General features: G+C 54.8%; 6 protein-coding genes across 6 annotated transcripts; 5 read left to right on the top strand and 1 right to left on the bottom strand.

Annotated features, from left to right (window-relative positions):
- Positions 1-143: 143 nt before the first annotated feature.
- Positions 144-1,685, top strand: BDY24DRAFT_341129 (serine/threonine-protein kinase; the record flags this gene model as incomplete). The annotated part of the gene is made up of 8 exons (XM_076637430.1): positions 144-200; positions 364-396; positions 482-535; positions 610-768; positions 861-1,056; positions 1,209-1,315; positions 1,385-1,477; positions 1,557-1,685. The coding sequence occupies 8 exons, from the start codon at positions 144-146 to the stop codon at positions 1,683-1,685; spliced, it is 828 nt and encodes a 275-aa protein (XP_076496151.1).
- A 1,861-nt stretch (positions 1,686-3,546) lies between these two features.
- On the bottom strand, positions 3,547-6,078 carry BDY24DRAFT_390264 (CCDC47 family protein). Its single transcript, XM_076640632.1, has 7 exons — positions 5,911-6,078; positions 5,361-5,467; positions 5,029-5,188; positions 4,688-4,951; positions 4,361-4,537; positions 3,867-4,289; positions 3,547-3,776 (listed from the first exon to the last, which is right to left on the bottom strand). The coding sequence occupies exons 1-7, from the start codon at positions 6,034-6,036 to the stop codon at positions 3,717-3,719; spliced, it is 1,317 nt and encodes a 438-aa protein (XP_076496150.1). The 5' UTR covers positions 6,037-6,078; the 3' UTR covers positions 3,547-3,716.
- A 569-nt stretch (positions 6,079-6,647) lies between these two features.
- Positions 6,648-9,944, top strand: RBG1 (GTP-binding protein RBG1). Its single transcript, XM_076640631.1, is given in 16 exon segments — positions 6,648-6,907; positions 7,064-7,094; positions 7,200-7,318; positions 7,478-7,604; positions 7,694-7,708; positions 7,791-7,813; positions 7,907-7,940; positions 8,060-8,076; positions 8,181-8,315; positions 8,455-8,606; positions 8,698-8,833; positions 8,912-8,978; positions 9,066-9,108; positions 9,121-9,124; positions 9,512-9,630; positions 9,704-9,944. 16 exon segments carry the CDS (start codon positions 6,845-6,847, stop codon positions 9,726-9,728), a joined length of 1,110 nt encoding a protein of 369 aa, XP_076496149.1. The 5' UTR covers positions 6,648-6,844; the 3' UTR covers positions 9,729-9,944.
- Positions 9,945-9,962: 18 nt separating this feature from the next.
- On the top strand, positions 9,963-14,887 carry BDY24DRAFT_70284 (uncharacterized protein). The gene is made up of 6 exons (XM_076645070.1): positions 9,963-10,839; positions 10,925-11,255; positions 11,335-13,997; positions 14,100-14,207; positions 14,286-14,527; positions 14,610-14,887. Exons 1-6 carry the CDS (start codon positions 10,068-10,070, stop codon positions 14,745-14,747), a joined length of 4,254 nt encoding a protein of 1,417 aa, XP_076496148.1. The 5' UTR covers positions 9,963-10,067; the 3' UTR covers positions 14,748-14,887.
- Positions 14,888-16,404: 1,517 nt separating this feature from the next.
- BDY24DRAFT_70310 (regucalcin) lies at positions 16,405-18,071 on the top strand. Its single transcript, XM_076645071.1, has 6 exons — positions 16,405-16,576; positions 16,636-16,737; positions 16,820-16,885; positions 16,990-17,215; positions 17,317-17,751; positions 17,836-18,071. The coding sequence occupies exons 1-6, from the start codon at positions 16,559-16,561 to the stop codon at positions 17,985-17,987; spliced, it is 999 nt and encodes a 332-aa protein (XP_076496147.1). The 5' UTR covers positions 16,405-16,558; the 3' UTR covers positions 17,988-18,071.
- Positions 18,072-18,244: 173 nt separating this feature from the next.
- On the top strand, positions 18,245-19,150 carry VMA21 (Vma21p). Its single transcript, XM_076645069.1, has 4 exons — positions 18,245-18,268; positions 18,352-18,449; positions 18,555-18,971; positions 19,104-19,150. Exons 2-3 carry the CDS (start codon positions 18,395-18,397, stop codon positions 18,725-18,727), a joined length of 228 nt encoding a protein of 75 aa, XP_076496146.1. The 5' UTR covers positions 18,245-18,268; positions 18,352-18,394; the 3' UTR covers positions 18,728-18,971; positions 19,104-19,150.
- The last annotated feature ends 183 nt before the right edge of the window (positions 19,151-19,333 follow it).

Genomic DNA, 19,333 nt, shown 5'->3' with positions numbered 1-19,333 from the left:
CTCGTTTCGTGCTGACCTCAATCGTCTACCAGGCCGTCAAAGAATACTCGAAAGCCCGTCTTCGGAAACAGGTTCGACAGCGGTCGATGGCGGATGCGAGAGGAAGAGGGAGGGGCAGGGGAGGAGGAGCTGGATCGACGGTGATGAGGGAGTTGGAGAGTGAGGCGGATAAGAATCCGATTAGTTTGATCGCTAGGGAGGTGAGTAGGCCTTCAGGGTCTGGGAGATTGCGTTGGGGAGGGAGGAGGAGGGAGGCTGGAGGCAGCGGAGGGAAGGGAGGGAGGGAAGGAGTGTTGAGCTTGAGCTCGAGGTTTGAAGCTGATCGTTTCGTTCTCTCTCGTTGGATGTTCGTGTTGGGATCAGGTCGCCATCATGAAGAAGCTCGATCATCCCAATGTGAGTTCAGCACCCTAGCTTGTACTATATCGTCGACAAGGAGCTGATTCTCGTCGCGTCCTCCCTCCTCCCTCCTCCCTCTCAGCTCGTTCACCTCTACGAAGTCCTCGACGTGCCGTTGAGCGATAGTATCTTCATGGTTCGTCTCTCTCGCCACCTCTCTCTCTTTCAACTCTTTCCGTCCTGACCTCGCCTCGTCGCCTCAACTCGCAGGTCCTCGAGTTCTGCCCAGGCGGCATCCTCCTCGACCTTCCTCTCCCCACTTCCACTCTGGATCCCATCCCCATGGACCTCTCAGTCGCCAGAACCTACTTCGGTCAAGTCCTCATGGGTCTCGAGTACCTGCACGAGAACGACGTGGTACATCGAGATGTGAGTTTCGACTCCAACCCTCCGTCTCCCTCTCCTGCGACGAAACGAGACGAGACGAAACGACCGAACTGACTTCGTCCTTCGTCCCGCAGATCAAACCCGAGAACATTCTCCTCACCGTCGACAAGAAGACCGCCAAGATGTGCGACTTTGGAGTCTCGGAGATGTTTGCTAGGAAGGGAGACGATCGAGTCAAGAAGGGGATGGGGAGTCCGGCGTTCATGAGTCCCGAGAGTGTCGAGGGAGGGCAGGAAATGGGAGCGAAGATGGCTGATGGTGAGTTCATGCGTCTAGCTTCTTCCGATCAAAACCAACTTGAGCTGATCCCTTACTTTCTGGCTCGCTTTCCTTAGTCTGGGCTCTCGGTACGTCCCTCTCTCTCGACGCGTCGAACGAAGCTCGAGCTCGACTGACTTTCCCGTTCCTCTTCGACGTTACAGGAGTCACTCTCTACTGCATGTTCACTGGTCATCTCCCGTTCACTCACGACAACCCTCTGGAACTTTTCGAGGCCATCAAGACGGAGGAGTTCGTCCTTTTCCCTCCCGTCTCCTTCGACGCGTCGCCTTCTCTTCCGCTGACCATCTTTCCCCTGTTCTGTTCCCTCAGGATCAAGATCCCTTCCCACTGGCCTGAACATCAAACGAGTCTCATCCAAGGGATGCTGGATCGGAACGTCGAGGCTCGGCTGACGGTGGATGGGATTCGAGTGAGTCTTAACGCGTTCGAGCTGTTGACGTTTCCGAGAAGAATGAGGCTGATCCGCCTTTGATGTGCTTTTAAATCAGAACCACCCTTGGATGAGCGAAGCAGACCTGCCGAGTAAGGAGGACAACCTTTCCGAAGATCGAATGGTTCGGGAACCCACGCCTGAGGAAATCAAGAAGGCTGTTCGAAGTGTCTCGTCTGCTTTGTGAGTTCGAGGAATTCTTCTTCCTCTCTCGAACGAAGACTGCAACTGACCCCGTTCCATCTATTCGTTTTTCAGTGCCGTCATCCGAGCAGTCCAGAAGTTCGTCTCCCCTCACGTCTCCTCTCGTCGTGTCTCTTCCTCGACAATCCGACTGACCTGTCCTCTCTCCCCTCTCTCTCCTTCCAGGTTTAAACGCCTAACAGCCTCCAAACGCTCTTCCCGAACCTCCTCCATCGACTCCTCCGTCTTCTCCTCCTCCCCTCACGCTTCACCTCTCCTCCCAACCACTCCCCTCTCCCCTCCTGCTACCCACCCTCCCTCCTCACCCTTCGCCCCAGGCCATCAAGCTCGGAAATCTACCTCAGCCTCCTCCGTCGCTTCAACTTCTTACCTCGCTCCTCCACTCAGTCAAGGAGAGATCATCGCCAACGAGATCTCAGACGAGCCAGCAACGTTCGACGAACCGGAGGAAGTCGACGAACCTCAGCAATACGACGAACCTCAGCAGTACGACGAGCCTGAGGAGGTGGAGGAACCGACGGAGATGGACGAACCACAGCAGTACGACGAACCTCAGGAATTCGACGAACCAGAAGAGGACGAATCGCTGTTCTCTTCCTCCTCGCCTTCCAACAACTCCAACTCGAATCCAACCTCCATAGGAAGAGGAGGGCCGTCTTGTCAACCTTCCTCCTACCCCGCTCCTCCTACCACCACCGTCACTTCCGCAGGAATAGCAGACGATCTTTCGGACGAACCAGCTTCGATGGCGGAAGAACCAGAATCGCAGGAGACGATCAAACCAACGAACCGACTCCCTCCACCTCCTCCGGAATCGAAACGACCTGAACGACCGAAGTTGGGGCTGGAGGTGCCGAGTGGGTTGAGCGAGAGGTTTGGGAGGATGGGGTGTGTGATTGTGGAGAGTCCGGGGGGTGGGAGGGAGGAGATTGGTTGAGAGGGAGGGAGAGGGGAGGGCTTTGATAGCTTTCGAGGAGTCGCTGTGTTCACTTTTGTTCCGAGTTTGACCCCTGGGTTGTTTTTGTTTCGATGTACCGGTTTGGGTTGCTGCCGACCGAGAGAGTTGGGGGAGAGGGAGAGAAAGGAGAGAGAGGAGGTTGAACTGAAACGAAGGAAGAGGCGAAGAAGACGAAATGTCGGATCTTTCGCTATGCTCGTTCGAGAAGAAACAAAGTGCATGAAAACGACGAACCTACGGACAGAGCACCGACTACATTCCAACCTATCCAAACTGGTGAAAGCTACGCTACTAGAAAGAACCGAAACTGGAGCGGGAGGGAAATTGTTTCAGACAAGCCTTCTTTCTTCCTTTTGACCCTTCTTTTTGCTTTGATTTTGCCTTGACGAAACCATACTTTCTCGAGGAGGGAACAGAGCCATCCATGATTTCCCTTTATGCGAGGCAACGAAATTCGGAGACAATGCTTTTCTTCACCACAGCACGACGGAAACGAAAAGGAAGACGACGATCCACGATGCAGCGAGAAGGGACCGAGTTGTGAAACTATAGTTGAATCACATATAAGGAGTGAATACGTAAGCAAAAATCCTACTCATCGTGAGGTCGACCTCGAAGCTGCTGACTTGAGAGCAAGGGAGCGTGAGGTTCGAACTGGCGACGCGTCTATCCGACCTGGGAGACCGAGCTGAAGTCGAATAAAGGTTCGAATCAGAGAAGCCCAGAAGGTGTATGATCTCTTTCTTCTTGGTCACAAGACCTTCAAACAAGGCGTACATCGATACGGGTGGTCGTTCGACGAGACAAACCACGACGCGTCCTCTCGCCCGTCGCTTTCCTCCTCACCTCGACGATCTCGTTCACTTTCCACTGTCGTTAGCCGCAGTATTGGTATAACATTATATACTAAGCTATTTACAGATCTGCATACCTCCCTCTTCTCGAATTAAGCTGACCAGAGACGCGTCGACATTCGACGTTCCGTCCTCCCTTCTTCTCCGACTCTGACGGTCTTTCCCTTTTTGTTGTCTCGATCCGCACCGACTCATCTCCAGACTACTTGCTCCCCTTCATCTTCTCCTTCCTCTCCTTCTTCCTCCTCTCCATCTCCTCAACCTACAAGATCAAGGAAAGAAAGGGACGAGTCAGTCATCTGAAAGAAACGAACTAACGCGAGACAAGAAGGCAAGTAGAACGAAAACTCACAGCCTTCCTCTCAGCAGCGTTAGGCTTCTTCTTGGGCTTCTTCTCGTCGTCGTCCTTCCACTCGACGTACTCCCTCGTCGCAGGAGCCGTCGTCGTCGCCGCATCCTTCGTCTCGCCCTCCTTCGCGGCGGCAGTTCCAGCGACAGGGACGTGCTCCTTCGAGTAGGCCTCTTTGATCTCCTTCCACGACTCGATTCGGACCTTCCTCATCTTCCTGACGGTGTCGGGCTTAATGTTGGTGAGAGGGAAGACTCCGGTGGAGGGAGTGAGGAGATCGGTGAGGTTGAAGAGGACTTGAAGGTAGGCGGTGGTCAAAGCGACTCCGGCTGGGGTAGAAGGAGGGAGAGCGAGGACGACGGTGATGGTGAGAGGAGAAGGATGAGGGAGAGGGGAGTAGGGCTTGTAGGCGGGGAGGTCGGAGATCTGTGGAAGAAAAGAGACGGGTCAGAACGAGGAGGGAAGGTGGATGAGAGGGAACGAAGAAATTAACTCACGACGAGAGACCTGAGAACCGAGCTAGACTCAGCATCCTCCAAGATCTCCTTGAGACCTGATCCTCCGGCAGTGGAGGGAGCGAGGAGAGCAGTGGTGATGTCGAAGGACTCGGAGAGGACGGCGAAGGTATCGGCGATGGCGGGAAGAGTCGAATCGGGTTGGATTTGAGGGAAAGACTGGACGCGTCAAAGGAAAGGCAAGAGGGTACAATCAGTCTCCATCAACCCTTCTAACATCCTCGTCAAGGTGAGCTCTCGAACGATGTAAGTTCGAGGGTCTCTCCCGAGGCCGAGAGAAAGAGGAGAAAACGGGCTTTCGAGACTCACCAGATCCCATCGTCCCCTCCTCCTCTCGTTCAAACCCTCCTTCCTCAGAACTCCCCAAGTACCAGTCCTCAATCCAGCTCCAGTATCTCCAGCAGGGTCTCCGACGAGTGAGACTCCCCAAGCTTTAGTGCTTGCCGAAGGGTTGGACTCGGGTCGAAGAGAGACGGCGATGGTGAGAGTGTCGGAGGGAGTCGAGGAGGTAAGGTCGATGAGAGGCGAGATGAGGTGGTTGTAGATCAAGGTGAGGGGGTCATGTCGAGCGATCTGAAAAAGTAACAGGTCGAAACAAGGTTGTCGTTAGCCTTGAGTCGGAACTGAAGGAAGGAGAAGTTCGAGCTCGCCAGGGAGATCGTGGTGTGCATTCCGAGCGTGCCTCGTCGTCCTGAAGCGTACGAGAGGAAAGCATCGGATCCGTCGGCAATGAGAGGGAACTTCTCCTCCTTAGGGTTGGGTGCAAGCAGAGTGAAGTTCTTCTCGAGGATAGGGAGGGCAGAGTCGAGCCTAGGTGAGGAAGGTCGGAAATAAGAGTCAGCCGACAAGATCATAGGATCTCGAGAAGTTCAGGAACGTTGAAGGTGTTCCAATCAGCTTCTTCCCGTCCCTCAGTACCCACTCCAGCAAAGGGAAACGAGGAGAAAGACAGCGGAAGAGAGAAACAAGACGCGAGACTCACCAGCCCTTCGCCTTCGCCCTGTTGGCCGCCCGGCCAACTCTCCACCAGATGAGATACATGAGGATGAAAGCGATGGGATAGATCTCGTACTTGTAGAGAGCAGGTCTCTGCGAAGAAGAGAGGGAGAGATGAAGGTCAGCTACGGTTGAACGAAGCGTGACGGAACGAGAAGGAAGGAAGTCGAGCTCGAGCTCAAAGGATGAAGGGACCGAGCGGTCGTCGAGAGTCCTTCCTCCAAGGTCTACACCTTCACCCTAGCTCCAAGACCACTCTCCGAGAATGTCTCGACGCTACCAGGAGGTTGCGCTTCTTGAGACGAGGGTGAGGGAGAGAGCTCGAGGGAAGGAGAGTCGGAAACGGACCGATTCTTGACTCCCTTCCTGTCTCTGTTCTCCTGCTCTCAACCGGAGCATCCCCTAAGGGTTGCTACAATCTGAGCTCCCCGACATGAGCAACAAACGGCGTCGCAAGCCCTCTCGGAGCAGCTTCTCCCAACGATCCCTTCAAGAAGTCACAACGTTGAGAAGAAGGAAGGAGATGGAGGACTCACAAAAACCAGTCTCCACGCTTTGTACTCCGTCCCTTCGTATCCGTCGTTCTCCCTTGGGATCACTGAGACAGCCCCTGGCCCGATGAGCTCGACGAGAGTCTTGAAAAAATTGTTGACAGCCTGCATTTCGTCGGAGTCGTCGTTGAGGGAAGGAAGTTGAAACAAGAGGGATTCGTGCTGAGATTCGTTTCGACTTCGCTGTTTCGCTTCTCTCTTCTAACCTCTTCCATCTCTCTACTTTCGTACAAAGCAAGCAACTCGACTCCGATGCTACAGCCTACCCAAAGCTCGCTTCTCTTTAGATCCTTGACCTCGTTGTTGAGGAATCATCGTCGACGGAAGCGTCATGGCGTGGTCTCCCTCTCGTCTCTCCCTCGCGACGCTTCTCCTCAACGAACGGACAAGTTCAGAGGTGTATAGATAGATTGACCAATTCTAGAGATATTTATCATATTCTTGTACATGATCGCAGCCTTTCACAACGTCCTAAGCCGACCTATGTCTTCTCTGGGAGCATCGTCTTTCAAACTGCGACGCGTTCTGAGGTCGCCCAACCTCGCTGTGGGTTTGCCTAGATTTTCCAAAACGATCAGAACAGATGATCCTCCACTCCTGGGAACTCCTCTGATCTCATCAAGATGCTGATGAGAGGAAGGGAAGAGTCAAGTCGTTTTTTTTTTCCAGCCTGCTCGCTCAAAATCGTCGCCGACTGACCTCTCCTCCCTCCCTTCTCCCCCAACGCCAACAACCCACTTTCACAGGCTTCACCACTTCTTTCCGGCTCGTCAGCTCCCCCTCGACCCAACTACAGGACTCTTCAAGAATCCTCTAAGAACCCAGCAGCTTCAACCAGCTCTTCGTCCTCCTCCTTCTTCTTTCCTCCCTCCCCTCCTCCAGCTCGAGGTCCCATCGCTTCGACCACCCTCCCTCCAAAATGACTACCGCTCAGAAGATTGCCGAGGTGGAACATGAGATGTCCATCACCCAGAAGAACAAGGTCAGTCTACTTTACTGCTCTTCGAGGCTGCTTCTCTCTTCCTCTGCTCCCTCTCCCTCCTCCGACCTCACCTCCCTCGCTCGCTCGCTCCCCCTTTCCCCCCTTTTCGCTCTTACTAACTCTCTTCTGCTTCCCATCGTCTTTCCTATCTTTCAGGCTACATCTTACCATCTCGGTCAACTGAAAGGTTCGTTCATTCCTCCTCCTCAGCTCTTTTCCTTCTCGAGCTTTTCTTCTCCGACGTCACCAACTCACCTCCTTCTCCTCTCGTTTTTTTCTTTTCTTCCTACAGCCAAGCTCGCGAAGCTGAAAAGAGAGCTTATCGCTCCTCCTAGTGGATCTGGTGGAGGAGGACCTGGTGCAGGTTTCGATGTAGCGAGAACGGGAGTAGCATCAGTCGGGTTCATTGGAGTGAGTCGCACGACCTGTCCTTACTTCCTTGCCGCCTACCCTTTCGACTCTGCATCTCCTCTGTCCATATCTGAGAGTATACGAGCTGAGGCTGACCAGTATGCTTTCTCCATCTCCCGTCAACCTCCTCCCGTCGCTCTGACTCCTTGATCTCTCCAGTTCCCTTCCGTCGGTAAATCGACCCTCATGTCCAAGCTCACTGGAACCCACTCGGAGGCTGCTTCGTACGAGTTCACAACCCTCACGACCGTCCCTGGAACCATGACGGTTCACGGAGCTAGGATTCGTGAGTCTCGACTCATCTCGAACAACTGGAACAAGAAGGAAGGAACGAGCTCGAGCTGACCTTTCCCTCCTTGTTTTCCTTCTCTGCAGAGGTGTTGGATCTTCGTACGTTCTAGTTTGATATCAAAGCCTTCACTTACCTCTCGTTTTTAATGCTGACTTCCTCTCGGTCGTCTATGAACCACAGCCGGTATCATTGAGGGAGCCAAGGTTCGTTTCTCTCTTCTGAGCTCGAGTGCGGAGAACGCGAAAGAACGAAGGCTGACACCAGCGCCTTCTGTTCTCTTTCTTTCACTCTCACAGGACGGAAAGGGTCGAGGTCGACAAGTTATTGCCGGTTCGTACGAGGTCGGAACACCTTCTGCTGCCTCTCGCGGCTCGAGCTGACAGCCGCTGTTTCCTTCCCTCTCCTGCTTTTGACCTCTTTCTCCTCGTTGCCGTCTTGTCGCCTTCCAGTCGCCCGTACATGCAACGTGAGTAGACCTCATCATTCACGTCTCTCCGACCGACTCGAGACACGTAGAGCACGTGAAACTGGAGCTGACTCTCCTCTCCCTTTCTCCCTTCCTCGTCTCAGCTCATCTTCATCGTTCTCGACGTTCTCAAGCCCCTCGGAGACCTCAAGATCATTCAGGCCGAGCTCGAAGGTTTCGGCATCCGTCTGAACAAGAAGCCTCCGCAGATCACTGTCAAGAAGAAGGAGCGAGGAGGTGTACGTCCGATCTGTCCTCTCTCCCTCCCCACGCCGTCTCACAGTCCCTCGACCTTCCACGCCTGTTTTCCAAGTTTTGATCTACTTGACCTTGGTTCTCGAGCTGACATGCTTTGTAAACTCATCCTTTGCTTCGCAGATCTCCCTCACCAACACCGTTCCTCTCACCCACATCGACCAAGACGAGATCAAAGCCGTGCTCGCCGAGTACAAGCTCAACTCGTGTGACATCGCTATCAGGCAGCCCGAGGCTACGTTGGAGGATCTCATCGATGTGATTGAGGGAAACAGGTTTGTCTCGTCTCCCTACTCGAGCCCGGATCGACGCGACGCGTGCTTGAACTTTCCCCGCTGACCTTCTCCCTTCCTCGCCGTCCTTCAGGGTGTACGTTCCCGCTCTGTACGTTCTCAACAAGATTGACGCCATCTCGATCGAGGAGTTGGATCTTTTGTACAAGATCCCTATGAGTTGCCCAATCTCGAGTACTCAGTGGTTGAACATCGACGAGTTGATTGAGGTTCGTTCTCGCTTCCCGTCTCTCTTTCCCTCTCATCGACGCTGATCCGTCTTCTGTCTTCTATTTCCCTCTTCGTAGATGGCCTGGGACGCTCTGGATTTGGTGCGAGTCTACACCAAGCCCCGAGGAAAGATGCCGGATTACTGTTCGTTCTTCCTCTCGTCCTTCTCGTCTTCCTCGCAGTTCCTTGCTCGGACACTGACCTAGGTTCCCTTCGTTTATCTACAAACAGCTACTCCCGTCGTGCTCAAGAGGTCGAAGTGTACCGTCGAGGATTGTGCGTTTGGTTTCGTTTGGACGTGACAACTCTTAAAAGACAACGAAAGCTGACTCTTCCGTTCCTCTCCCTTCCGCTTTCCCGGTACTTTCTCTCCCTCCTCGTAGTGTGCGTATACTGTCTTCTTCTCTCAAAACCCTTCTTGAACCGTCCGACGGACGCTGACGATCTCGTCCTCTTTTGTTTCTCTCTCACGCTCTCCCATCGCCCGTTTTCCGACCCTCTTTCCCCACTCGTCTCTTCAATCTTCGAATGCACATCAACACTCGTCGTCCTTGTTCCTTCATCCTTCACGTCGTTCTCGAATCTTACAGCGTACGTTTCCTACCTTGCTCGACGACGCGTCTCTCTTCCCCGAAGCTCGAGCTGACCTCCGCCTCTCCTCCCTTCTTTCACCCCAGTGTAACGCCATTCACAAGGAGATTGCCAAGAACTTCAAGTCTGCGTTGGTATTTGGAACCTCTGTGAAGCACTCTCGTGGTCAGAAGGTCGGACTGGATCATGTTCTCGAGGATGAGGAGTGAGTCGCGTTTCTTCCTCTCGTTCGCCTTCGCCCTTCGTTGGCTAACCCAACGCCGTTCGCGTCTTCACAGTCTCATCACCATCTTCAAGCGATAAGGGTCTCCGTTTGATGGAGGGCGGAGAGAGGGAAGAAGAGAGCGAGCTCAAGCGTTGAGCTCTTTCTCTTGTTTCGGTTGTGATTCGTTTCGATGTGCTCCTTTTTTATGTGTTTCCGGATATCTTTTTGATTCGATCTAAGTCTGTAGCCGATCTGAGAAACTCTGAGAGAACAAAAGGGAAAATTGAGTTCGAAGAGAAGAGAGGGTCTTCGGAGTAGCGGAGAGGTCGAGCTCCTTCCCCTCCTTCCTTTGACCTCTCAACATCCACCTTCTCTTCCCTCTCTGAGATGGATCGGTCTTAGCTCTTTTCTTCCCTTCCCTCCCCTCTCCCGCTTCCATGTCGACTCCTATACCACCTCGACCTTTTCCTGGGTCTCCTTCGACGTCCAAACTGGCGACGACGTCGGTGTCGCACTCCTCCCCTCCTTCCCACCACGGACTCGCTTCCCACGGCTCTCCCTCCATCCCTCCACCTCCCTCGCCTCCTCTCTTCAGTCTATCGGGAGATACGAGTATAGAGTACGCTAGTCTCGCTCTTCCGGCTCAACCTCTGGTTCGGTGGAGGTCGTTTCGACCTTCCTCCCTTCCTCCTCCTCCTCCTTCAGCTCCCCAACCAATCTCGAACCAGCAGGATTCCTTCAACGATAAGGATCAACCAACAGCTTCGACGTCCAAACTCGCTCCTCCTCCTCCTCCTCCTCCTCTTCCCTCTGCTTCTACATGGAGTCAAACTGGGATTCAAACTCTCGAGGCAGCTCGACGTTCTCTCCTCGAGATCGGACGTCAAGCTCGTCGTCCTTCCTCTTCAACAAACCCGGACTCATCCCCTTCGATCCTCTCTTCTTCCCTCCTCGCAATCACAGCCCCTTCTCCTCCACCGTCCTCCTCGGATCCTCAACTTCGACCTCTCGACATCCAGCATCCGAGTCCAGCTTCGCTCGATGGATTCGTTCCAGGAGGCCAAACAGGAGCAGACTCGTCCGGAGAGCTATGGATCTTCGCAATCAGCTCGGAATTCGAAGAAGAACAACCAGAAGAAGGTCAACTAGAGAGTCAAGGGGAACATCTCTTCAAGCAGCTCAAGGCTTTCAAGTGGGAAGGTCTACAAGGTGAGTTTGTCCCTCGTTATCAAGGGGAGGAGGAGGAGAGCTCGAGCTGATCTCACACGACCCAACCCGTCTTCCCTCTTTGCAGAATCCTCTTCCGGTCAATTCAGTCCTTCCTCCATCTACCCACCACCACTGCCTCCTTCCATGGCTCCATCCATCGACCTCTCCAAACTCCCAGCATCCTTCACCTCACCCAACGTCTCCCCGCTGAAACCTCATCCTCACCTCGTCCCAGCGTACCCAACCTTCCTCCGAGCCGCCAAGGAAGCCATTCTCGAGGAAATGACAGCTGGAGAGCAAGGAGGGATTCGATACGGAGAGGGAGTCATCGTCTCGGAACCTGGAGGAGGAGGGAGCGACGATGGAGGGAGGAAAGGAGAAGAGTGGGGAGATTGTTGGAAGGTGTCGGCATTCAGGTCAGTTTTCGAAAGGTTCGATCTTTTTGAGCTTTTCTTCGTGCTGACAAGAGTTGTCCTTACATGTGGTGTCTCGCAGAACCGTTCTCCTCCTCACCTTCACCCTCACAGTCCTTCCCAACCTCATCCTCCTCACGCCTCGAGCTCGTCGGATCCCCTTCTTCCCCTTCCCAACTCAACCTCACTTCTCGTCCCCACCTCCTCCCCTGGGAACCAACATCGTTCTTCTCCCACTCGCAACCAAAGCCATCTTCGTTCGGACGTCCTCCACTTCGTCGTCCGAGTCTCGCACAGCAGAGGAGAAGTCGTTCTGGCAGGGTCTCGAAGGTCGAGGAGTTCGAGCAGAGGAGCGAAGGCGACCCGGAGATTGGATCGTCTGTTGGGTTCCGTCGTCGTCGAAGAAGTCGCTACTGCCGAGCAACTCTCAGCTGGGAGGAGGAGGAGAAGGTCCGATGGGGAACAAGGACAAGATCGGAGGAGAGGGAGGGTCGAACGAGGAAGGAGGAGGGACCCTCGTTTCGTGGCCGGCGTGTCTCGTTCTCGTCGATTCGGCTTCCTCAGCTCCTTCGTCTTCAGCAAAACAAACCACCTCTCGAACCATTCCGTCCTCAGCAACTTCCTCCTCTCATCACATCCACAAGTCGCATCGAAACCCAGCCACTCAACCCAAACCTTTGCCCTCCCTCGTCCTCGGCTCGTCGCGACTCTCAAGTCTTTGGAACTCTCTCACCTCTTCCTCAGCTCGACTCTCCTCCATCTCCTCATCCGCATCGACCCAGCAGCAACCATCGGTATCAACAGACCTCATCGACGAAATCGCTCTCGCGTCCGGAGTCTACCTCGAGACGCTCGTTCGAGAGAGGGAGAAGGAGAAGGAACGGGTCGAGGAGGAACGAGAACGAGAGCGTCGGAAGAAGGAAGTCGACGAGCTCGCCGCTGCTGCAGGAACCTCTGGACTCGACGATAACTCGGGAAAGGCCCTTCAGCAACTCTCGCCTCCAGGTGACTCGGACGACCTCTGGGGATCTCCGTCGCCTCCCGCCGTTCAGCAGTCTTCGAACGTCGCCGCCAACGCTCAACCTCAGGTTGCTCAGCCGGATCTCATGGACTGGTCCTGGTCAGGTCCGGACTTCGATGCTGGAGGAGGAGGAGGAGGCTCGGCTGGCTCGTTCGGACTAGGAAGGGATCGAGCAGACGACACCTGGGGAGAGGAGGTCGACGACGATGATTTCGACTTCTTCAATTCGGCTCCTCTACTCGACGGTCCCTCTTCATTCGTCGGAGCAGTTCAAGACGACTCGAACAACGACCTCAACCTCAGCAACGCTCCGGATCTCCTCGCGTCGTTAACGGATCAAAACTTCTCCCTCTCCCCTCTACCCAACCACCTCCTCCCTCCTCCACCCTCCGGCGGTCCATCGAACCAGTTCTCCCCTTCCCTCGATGCCGACATGGCCTTCACCTCCCCTCTCAACATGCACATCTTCCCTCAATCTACCACTCCTCTCCCTCAACACGCTTCCCCAGGTTCAGCGAACAACCAACTCGTCGCTGCCTCGCCCGCGTCGTGGGCGCATCAAGGTCGGACCCCCAAGACGCCGAAGACACCGTTCTCGCCTTTCGTAGAGATTGAGGAGGATCTGTTGGAGGTGGATGAGGAGTGGGAGGAGGGAGACGTGGGAGGAGCACCCTCAGCGAGTGGGACGTCAAGGTCGACGTTTGCTCCTCCTGGCTTCGACGCCATCACGTTCGGGAGCTCGCATGCTCTGGCGGATGAGAAGTACGAGCGAGGGAAGTTTGCGATCCCTGTTTATGTTTCGGAGGAGGAGGAGATGGTCGAGCAGACGAGGAGACGAGGATGGAGGAGTGCAGGTCAGACTCAGAGGAGCGTCGACGCGTCGTCGAAGAAACGGAAACTCGAACATCACGTCAAATCCCTCCTACCCCCTTGGACGCAGAAACTTCCTCCGACTCCTTTCCCTCCGCTCTTCCCTTCTCTTCACCAGCAACCTTCGGAAGGAGGAGCAGGGACCGTCGATCAACAACTTCGAACCCTCTACGATCAACTCTCGAATCCCAAACTCGGAATCATCCAACGTCTCAAGGAGACTTCGTCGTCGTCGTCGAAGCGGAAACGACCCTCCTCGAAGGAGATCTCCAGGCTCCCCAACGAGCTCGGTCGACGACTTCGGATCTCGAACAGTATCTTCCTCCAGGACTCGGACGATGGACCTCGAAGCGACGACGAAGACCGAGGCGACGATTCAGATCGAGACGACCGAGAGGGAACCGACCGCCTGGGCCGTTCGAACCTCGGCCTACCCACCATCCTCGGACTGGACGTCAAACCCGAATCTTTTCACCACCCTCACGCTCACCACCACAATCATCGATCAGAAGCAGAACCTCTCGTCGGCCTGGACTTGCTCTCCTCGTCCTTCTTCGGCGTCTACCCTTCCCTCCCACCGTCGATGGTTCCTCTCCCTCACCACCACTTCGCTTCTACTCATCCGACACCCACTCCTTCGTCGGCAGCAACACCAGCTGCTGCTGCTACGCCTGCCTGGGCTCCCACACCGACGAGTCCCCCGAGTGGGTCTGCGCCGAAGGAGACGACGCAGTTGGATATCGAGATGCTGGCGGATTGGTTGGCTAGGGAGGCGGTGGAGAATCCCGTCATTGGAGGGGAGCTGAGGAGGGGAGTGACGGGCAGAAAGAGTGGGACGGAAGGAGGGGAAACTGGTGAGTCTGACGTTTCGACGCGTTGGCTTTGTGCTCGTCCGAACGGAACTCGCAACCAAATCGCTAACGCCTTTCTTTCTTGTTCTGTTCTTTCTCCTCCAGTGCTTCTCGGAGACGCCGAACTCGTTCGAAGATCCCTCAAGTCGATCGACCAGCACGACGCGTCGAGTTCAGCTCCTCGAACTCTCGCTTCTCTCGCCCATCTTCAAGGTGAGCTTAGCCCCACTCCTCTTCCTCTTTGAGCTTTGAGACCATCCACTGACGGTATCCATTCTCTTGTAACTGCAGGCTCCGGAATTTCTCCCTCCCCTCTCGCCGTCGAGTCCCTCAACCCGCCTCAGTTCTCCATCGGTCATCAGTCCGCCGTCGTCAAGGTCTCTCCAGCTGCGATTCGGTTCTGGGACAGGATTGGTCTCGAACCTATAGGAGGGAGGAAGGATGTGTTGGCTTTCGCTCTGTTCGAGGCGTCAGGGCCGAGCATCAATGCGAAGGTTGCGAGTTGGTTGGGACGGGTTGGAGCGGCTTACGAGGTGAGAAACGCGTTCTGTTTGATGAGGAGGTGAGGCTGAAGCTCGAGCTGACTCTTCGTCCGGATTCTGATTCGTGTTATAGTCTCGAGGTCTAGGGAAACACGTCGTTGGATCGGCGAGCAGCGTTGTTGGAGGGTTGCTGCCGTTCACTCAGGCTGGGTTCTCGGACGCGCTTGGTTCGGTCTGCTTTCCTTTCGTCCGCTTTTTCTTCGAACCTTAACTGATACGTACATCTTCCCTCTTTTCCACAGGTACCATCCTCTCCGAACTCGGCACCTCCGTCCCTCACATCGTCGTCTACCTCGTCGCACCTCGAGGCCTCAAATCTTCCACCTTCTCCCTTCGAGACGTCCAAGCTCAACTCTCCTCCTCCACCTCAATTTCTTCGTCCAACCGCCTCATCTTCCACACCGTCTCCCTCGCCCAAGTCATCGAGGAAGAAGGTTCCTCTCTTTCCTCCCCTTCCTCCCTCGCCTCCCTCGAACGAACAGCCCTCGCAATGTACGACCGACTCCCACGCCAGATCGATCGGCTCATCCCTCGAAGAATGTTCCCCGAAGACGACATCTCCTCTTCCTCTTCCTCCTTCAACTCCAACGTCACCTCCTCCATCTCTCACCCAGCCTACCACCTCGCTCGAACGAAGACACCCGAGATGCAGTTTACCCTCACTTGGCCTCCTCCGACGCTCAATCTTCTGGATCGGCACTCGTTTTTGCATTTGGGCTATGGGATCTCGCCGAATGGGGAGTGGTTGGTTGCGATGGTGGTGGACGAGAGAGGGCAGAAGCAGGAGACGAAGGTTTGGAGGTTGGAGGTGAGGTTCTGTTGGGAGAGGGTGGTGGCCAGGGTTTGGGCGTTTGCGATGGGTTTGGCCAAGACGGCGGATGTGGAGTGGAGACTGGTGGTTTGTAAGAGTGGTTTGATGTCCTGGAATGAGATTACTGGTGAGTCTTGGTTTCGTTCTCGACGCGTCGAGATCAGGACTCCTTTTCGACGCGTCTTCTCGTCCTCTTCCTCGTCGAAGGCCAAAACTGACTCGCTTCGTATCATTGCTTTATGATCGTACAGCTTGGGATAACCTCCTCTCTCAACGAGTCCCTCTTCACGCGTCTCCCCTGCACGTCTTCCTCACCTGCTCGAAACGGTCGTCCAACCCTCCCTTCGTTATGGATCCTCCCACTCCCTTCGCCCCTCCTTCTTCGGCTTCCAAGCCCACTTCGGACCTTCCCTCCCAGGCCTCGAAGCAAGCCTTCTTCCTCGACGTCTCCCAACTTTCCCTCGCCCTCTTCCCCAACCACCGAAGACCTTACTCGACCCCTTCGGACGACCACCCCATCTCTTCCCTCTCCATCCCGATCCTTCCTATCCAGTCCCCTTCCTCACCCCGAGAAGAAGAAGAGATCCTCGCCCTCTCGTCCTTCGCAATCCTCAACATCCCTCCCAACCCGACCCTCACCTCTTCCTCCTCGTCTTCCAACGCTCTCATCTCTTCTTCAGCACCGTCCCTCGTCACCTCCTTCGCTGTTCACCACCTACTACAGTTCGCCTCTCCCACGAGCAGTCAGATTTCAGCTATTTCGGACTTCAGGAGGGAACTGGCGAGGAGCTTCCATGCTCTGGATGTGTTGGGGAGGGAGAGGAACGGAGCTGGTGCTGGGAGCAAGGAGGGAGGAGCGGGAGGAGGGTTGCCGGTGCATCTGGCTGGAGTGGAAGCGATGATGGAAGTAGTGGAGTTGGTGAAGGAGGGGAACTTTGGGTTGTAAATGATGGGGGTGGAGGAGGGCAAGGACGCGACGCGATCTCGTTTGGTTGATTTCTTTTCTGGCTGTCTCGATCTTCTTTCCTTGCATTTATTTTCGCACTTTCTCTCTTGTTGTTCACTACGTTGCTCTACTCTTTGGTCTCTCTGCATGCACATTTTCTCTTTGCTCCCCTCCTCGGACTCAACAGCTCGAATAGGGAAAGCTCCGAGTCAAAACCAAGCTTCAACGGAAACCGGGCCATCTCTCCCTCCTCCTTCAAACAACCATGTCCTCTCATCCCATTGTTCGTCCCTTGCCTCTCTCTCTCTTACCTTCACTCAAGCTGACTCCTTGGTCGTATAGATTACCGCCGGCGAACCCATCTTGCGATGCCAGAACATTCTCGGAGAAGGACCTTTGTGGGATTCGGATCTCGGAGTCGTCAATTGGGTTGATATCGAGAAGGTCAGTCCTCGAGAGCTCTGTTAAGAGGTAGAGAGCATAGAGAGCTGACCTTTGGATGTGCTGGACTACTGGGATGTATCAGGGAGAAATTCATACCTTCAATCCTTCAACTAAAGCTCATTCAGTCCAATCTTACGGTCCGAAACGGGTGAGCTCGCTCTTTCGTCTTTTTTTGCTCCTCCCTCCCTTTCGTCCTTTCTTTGCTCAACTGACTCCGTCTCTTTCACGCACCTCGCTCTCCTCCACCCGCAGATCGGTTCGATAGCTCTCCGAGCCAATCACCCAGGATCCTTCGTCGCTGGAGTCGAACGCTCCATCTGCTTCACCTCCCCTTCTTCGCCTGGAGAGCTCATCCCCGTGGCTTCCCCTATCCCTGAAGGAGTCCAGTATGGAGAGGTCGATAGGTTCAACGATGGAGTCGTAGATAGGAAGGGGAGGTTCGTGACGGGGACAATGAGTCAGACGAAGGGAGGCGCTCGTGAGTCCAAAACGAACGAAAAGAGAGGAGAGAGGAGAAGAAAGAAAGAGCGCTCGGCGAGCTCACCTCCCTGCCCTCCCTCCCTCTTTGACTCGACACAGAGCTCTACTCAGTAAACTCCGACCTCACCTCCTCCATCCTTCTCGAACCCATCTCCTGCTCGAACGGAACCGGTTGGTCCCCGGACGACAAGACCCTCTACTTCGTTGATTCTGCCGCTGGATCGTCCATCAACGCGTTCGATTACGACCTCGAGACGGGAGGGATCTCGAATCGACGAGAGTTTGCGAAGGACACGTTCATGGATGGAGGGACTTTTGATGGGTTGACGATGGATCAGGCAGGGTGTGTTTGGGTGGCTAGGTGGAAGAGTGAGTGCGACGCGCCAGAGAGGAGGGAGAGGGGCGCGAGAGCAAAGCTGACTTCGGTTGGAATTCGTGCAGGTTCTCGAGTCGTGAAGTACAACTCTGATGGATCTATAGGATTGGAGGTCAGATTCCCAAAAGCGGCGAACATCACTTGTTGCATCTTTGGAGGTGAGTCTCGCTGAAACTGGACTCGACAAAGAACGCGTCGCGACTCGAGCTCACTTTCGGTTCTACTTTCGATTTCTTTTCCAGGCAAGGACCTCGACGAGCTCTACGTTACCACCGCCAGCTGTGAAGCCTCTGGGGAGGAGGATCTGGTAGGGAAGTTCCCCGAGGGAGGGGATCTTTACATGATCAAGATCGAGGGGACGAAGGGAGTCGAGAAGTTCAAGTTTGGAGGCTGAGGGAGCGGGAGGGTGGCCGTCTTTTGGGTTCAGTTTGCGCTTTCTGGTTGGATGGATGTCTTTGATAGATTATGGACTTGGTATTGCGAGGAAAATGGAGAGCAAAGAGACGCGTGGCAGCTTTGACGACCCTCGTTTCGACCTTCGACGTTTCCTTTCGAGCTCGACTTCCCTCTCTCCTTCCAGCAACCCTCACACTCCCCTCCCTTCCCCATCTTTCGTTTCGACACTCAAACCAAAATGGCTCAAGTAGGCAAACTCTCACAGGCGGATCTGGATGCGTGAGTCTCTCTGCTTCTACTGATCATTTGAGAAGAGGAGAGCATCGGAGCTGACCATCGCTTCCTCGACCTTCTTTCCATAGCAACTCTGCCGTCCTCCTCAAGCTCGTCTTCTTCTCTCTCGCCATGGCTCTCGCACCCATAGGGACTTACTTCTCGACCAACTGGTATCTCTTTGACGGTCAGTCCGAGCTCTCCCAGGACGTCTCAAAGGAGGAAGATCCGAATGAGGTCGAAGCTCACATCTCCCTCCTTCCTTCTCTCCCTTCTCCTTCCTCCTGCTCAGGAAACCCCACCTACTCCGCCATCGCCGCTGTTGTGGTCGCCAACATTGTGCTCGTGACATACGTGACCATTGCGTTCAGGGAGGACCAGAGGGATCAGTTGAAGAAGAGCGAGGGAGGAGGAGGAGTGAGCGAGAAGGGAAGGATCCCTGGGTCTGGGAAGAAGACGGATTGAATGCGGTTCTACGTCTTCACACCGAGGGTCGGGGGAGAGAGAGATGCGTGTGGAGTGGTCGGGCTGGGTGAAGAGCTGGGATGGGTTGGATCGGAGGGCTAGGACAGAAGGAGAGAAGGAGGAGAGGTCGAGCTCACGTTCTTTGGGTTCCAAAAGTAGCATCGACCCTCGATGGACGTTTTACAGATTGCAGGATTTCCTCCCTTTGGGCGGAACTGAAAAGGGACATCAAGAAACCTAGAGGGTGAGCTCTCGAAGCGGAGAATGGAAGGACGAACGAAGAATGCCCGACGCTGACTCTCCTCCTTCTCTCGCTTCCCTCCTTTCTGTTGGCCCATTCGATCTCTCATACTCGCATTCATCATCTTTAAAGCAGGCTAACAAACTTCGAGACCTACGTCGCTTTATCGGATCCGCCTCTGGAGAGAAAACGAGCTGTTCTGGGTCTCCCCTTTCATCGTTCTCAACCTTGACCTCACCCTCGCTGGTCTAGGACATGACGTCGCTTCGCCGCCTCTGTACGCACTCTCAATCTTCTCTTCTCAAAACTTGGTCGTGAGCTTCGAAGGCGACGACGAACTAATTGGCTTCTGCCCTCTCCTTGTT

Source organism: Mrakia frigida (assembly GCF_051309035.1).
Source record: "Mrakia frigida strain ATCC 22029 unplaced genomic scaffold BDY24scaffold_17, whole genome shotgun sequence".
NCBI classification, from domain to species: Eukaryota; Fungi; Basidiomycota; class Tremellomycetes; order Cystofilobasidiales; family Mrakiaceae; genus Mrakia; species Mrakia frigida.
This window is presented reverse-complemented; position numbering and strand designations above follow the sequence as displayed.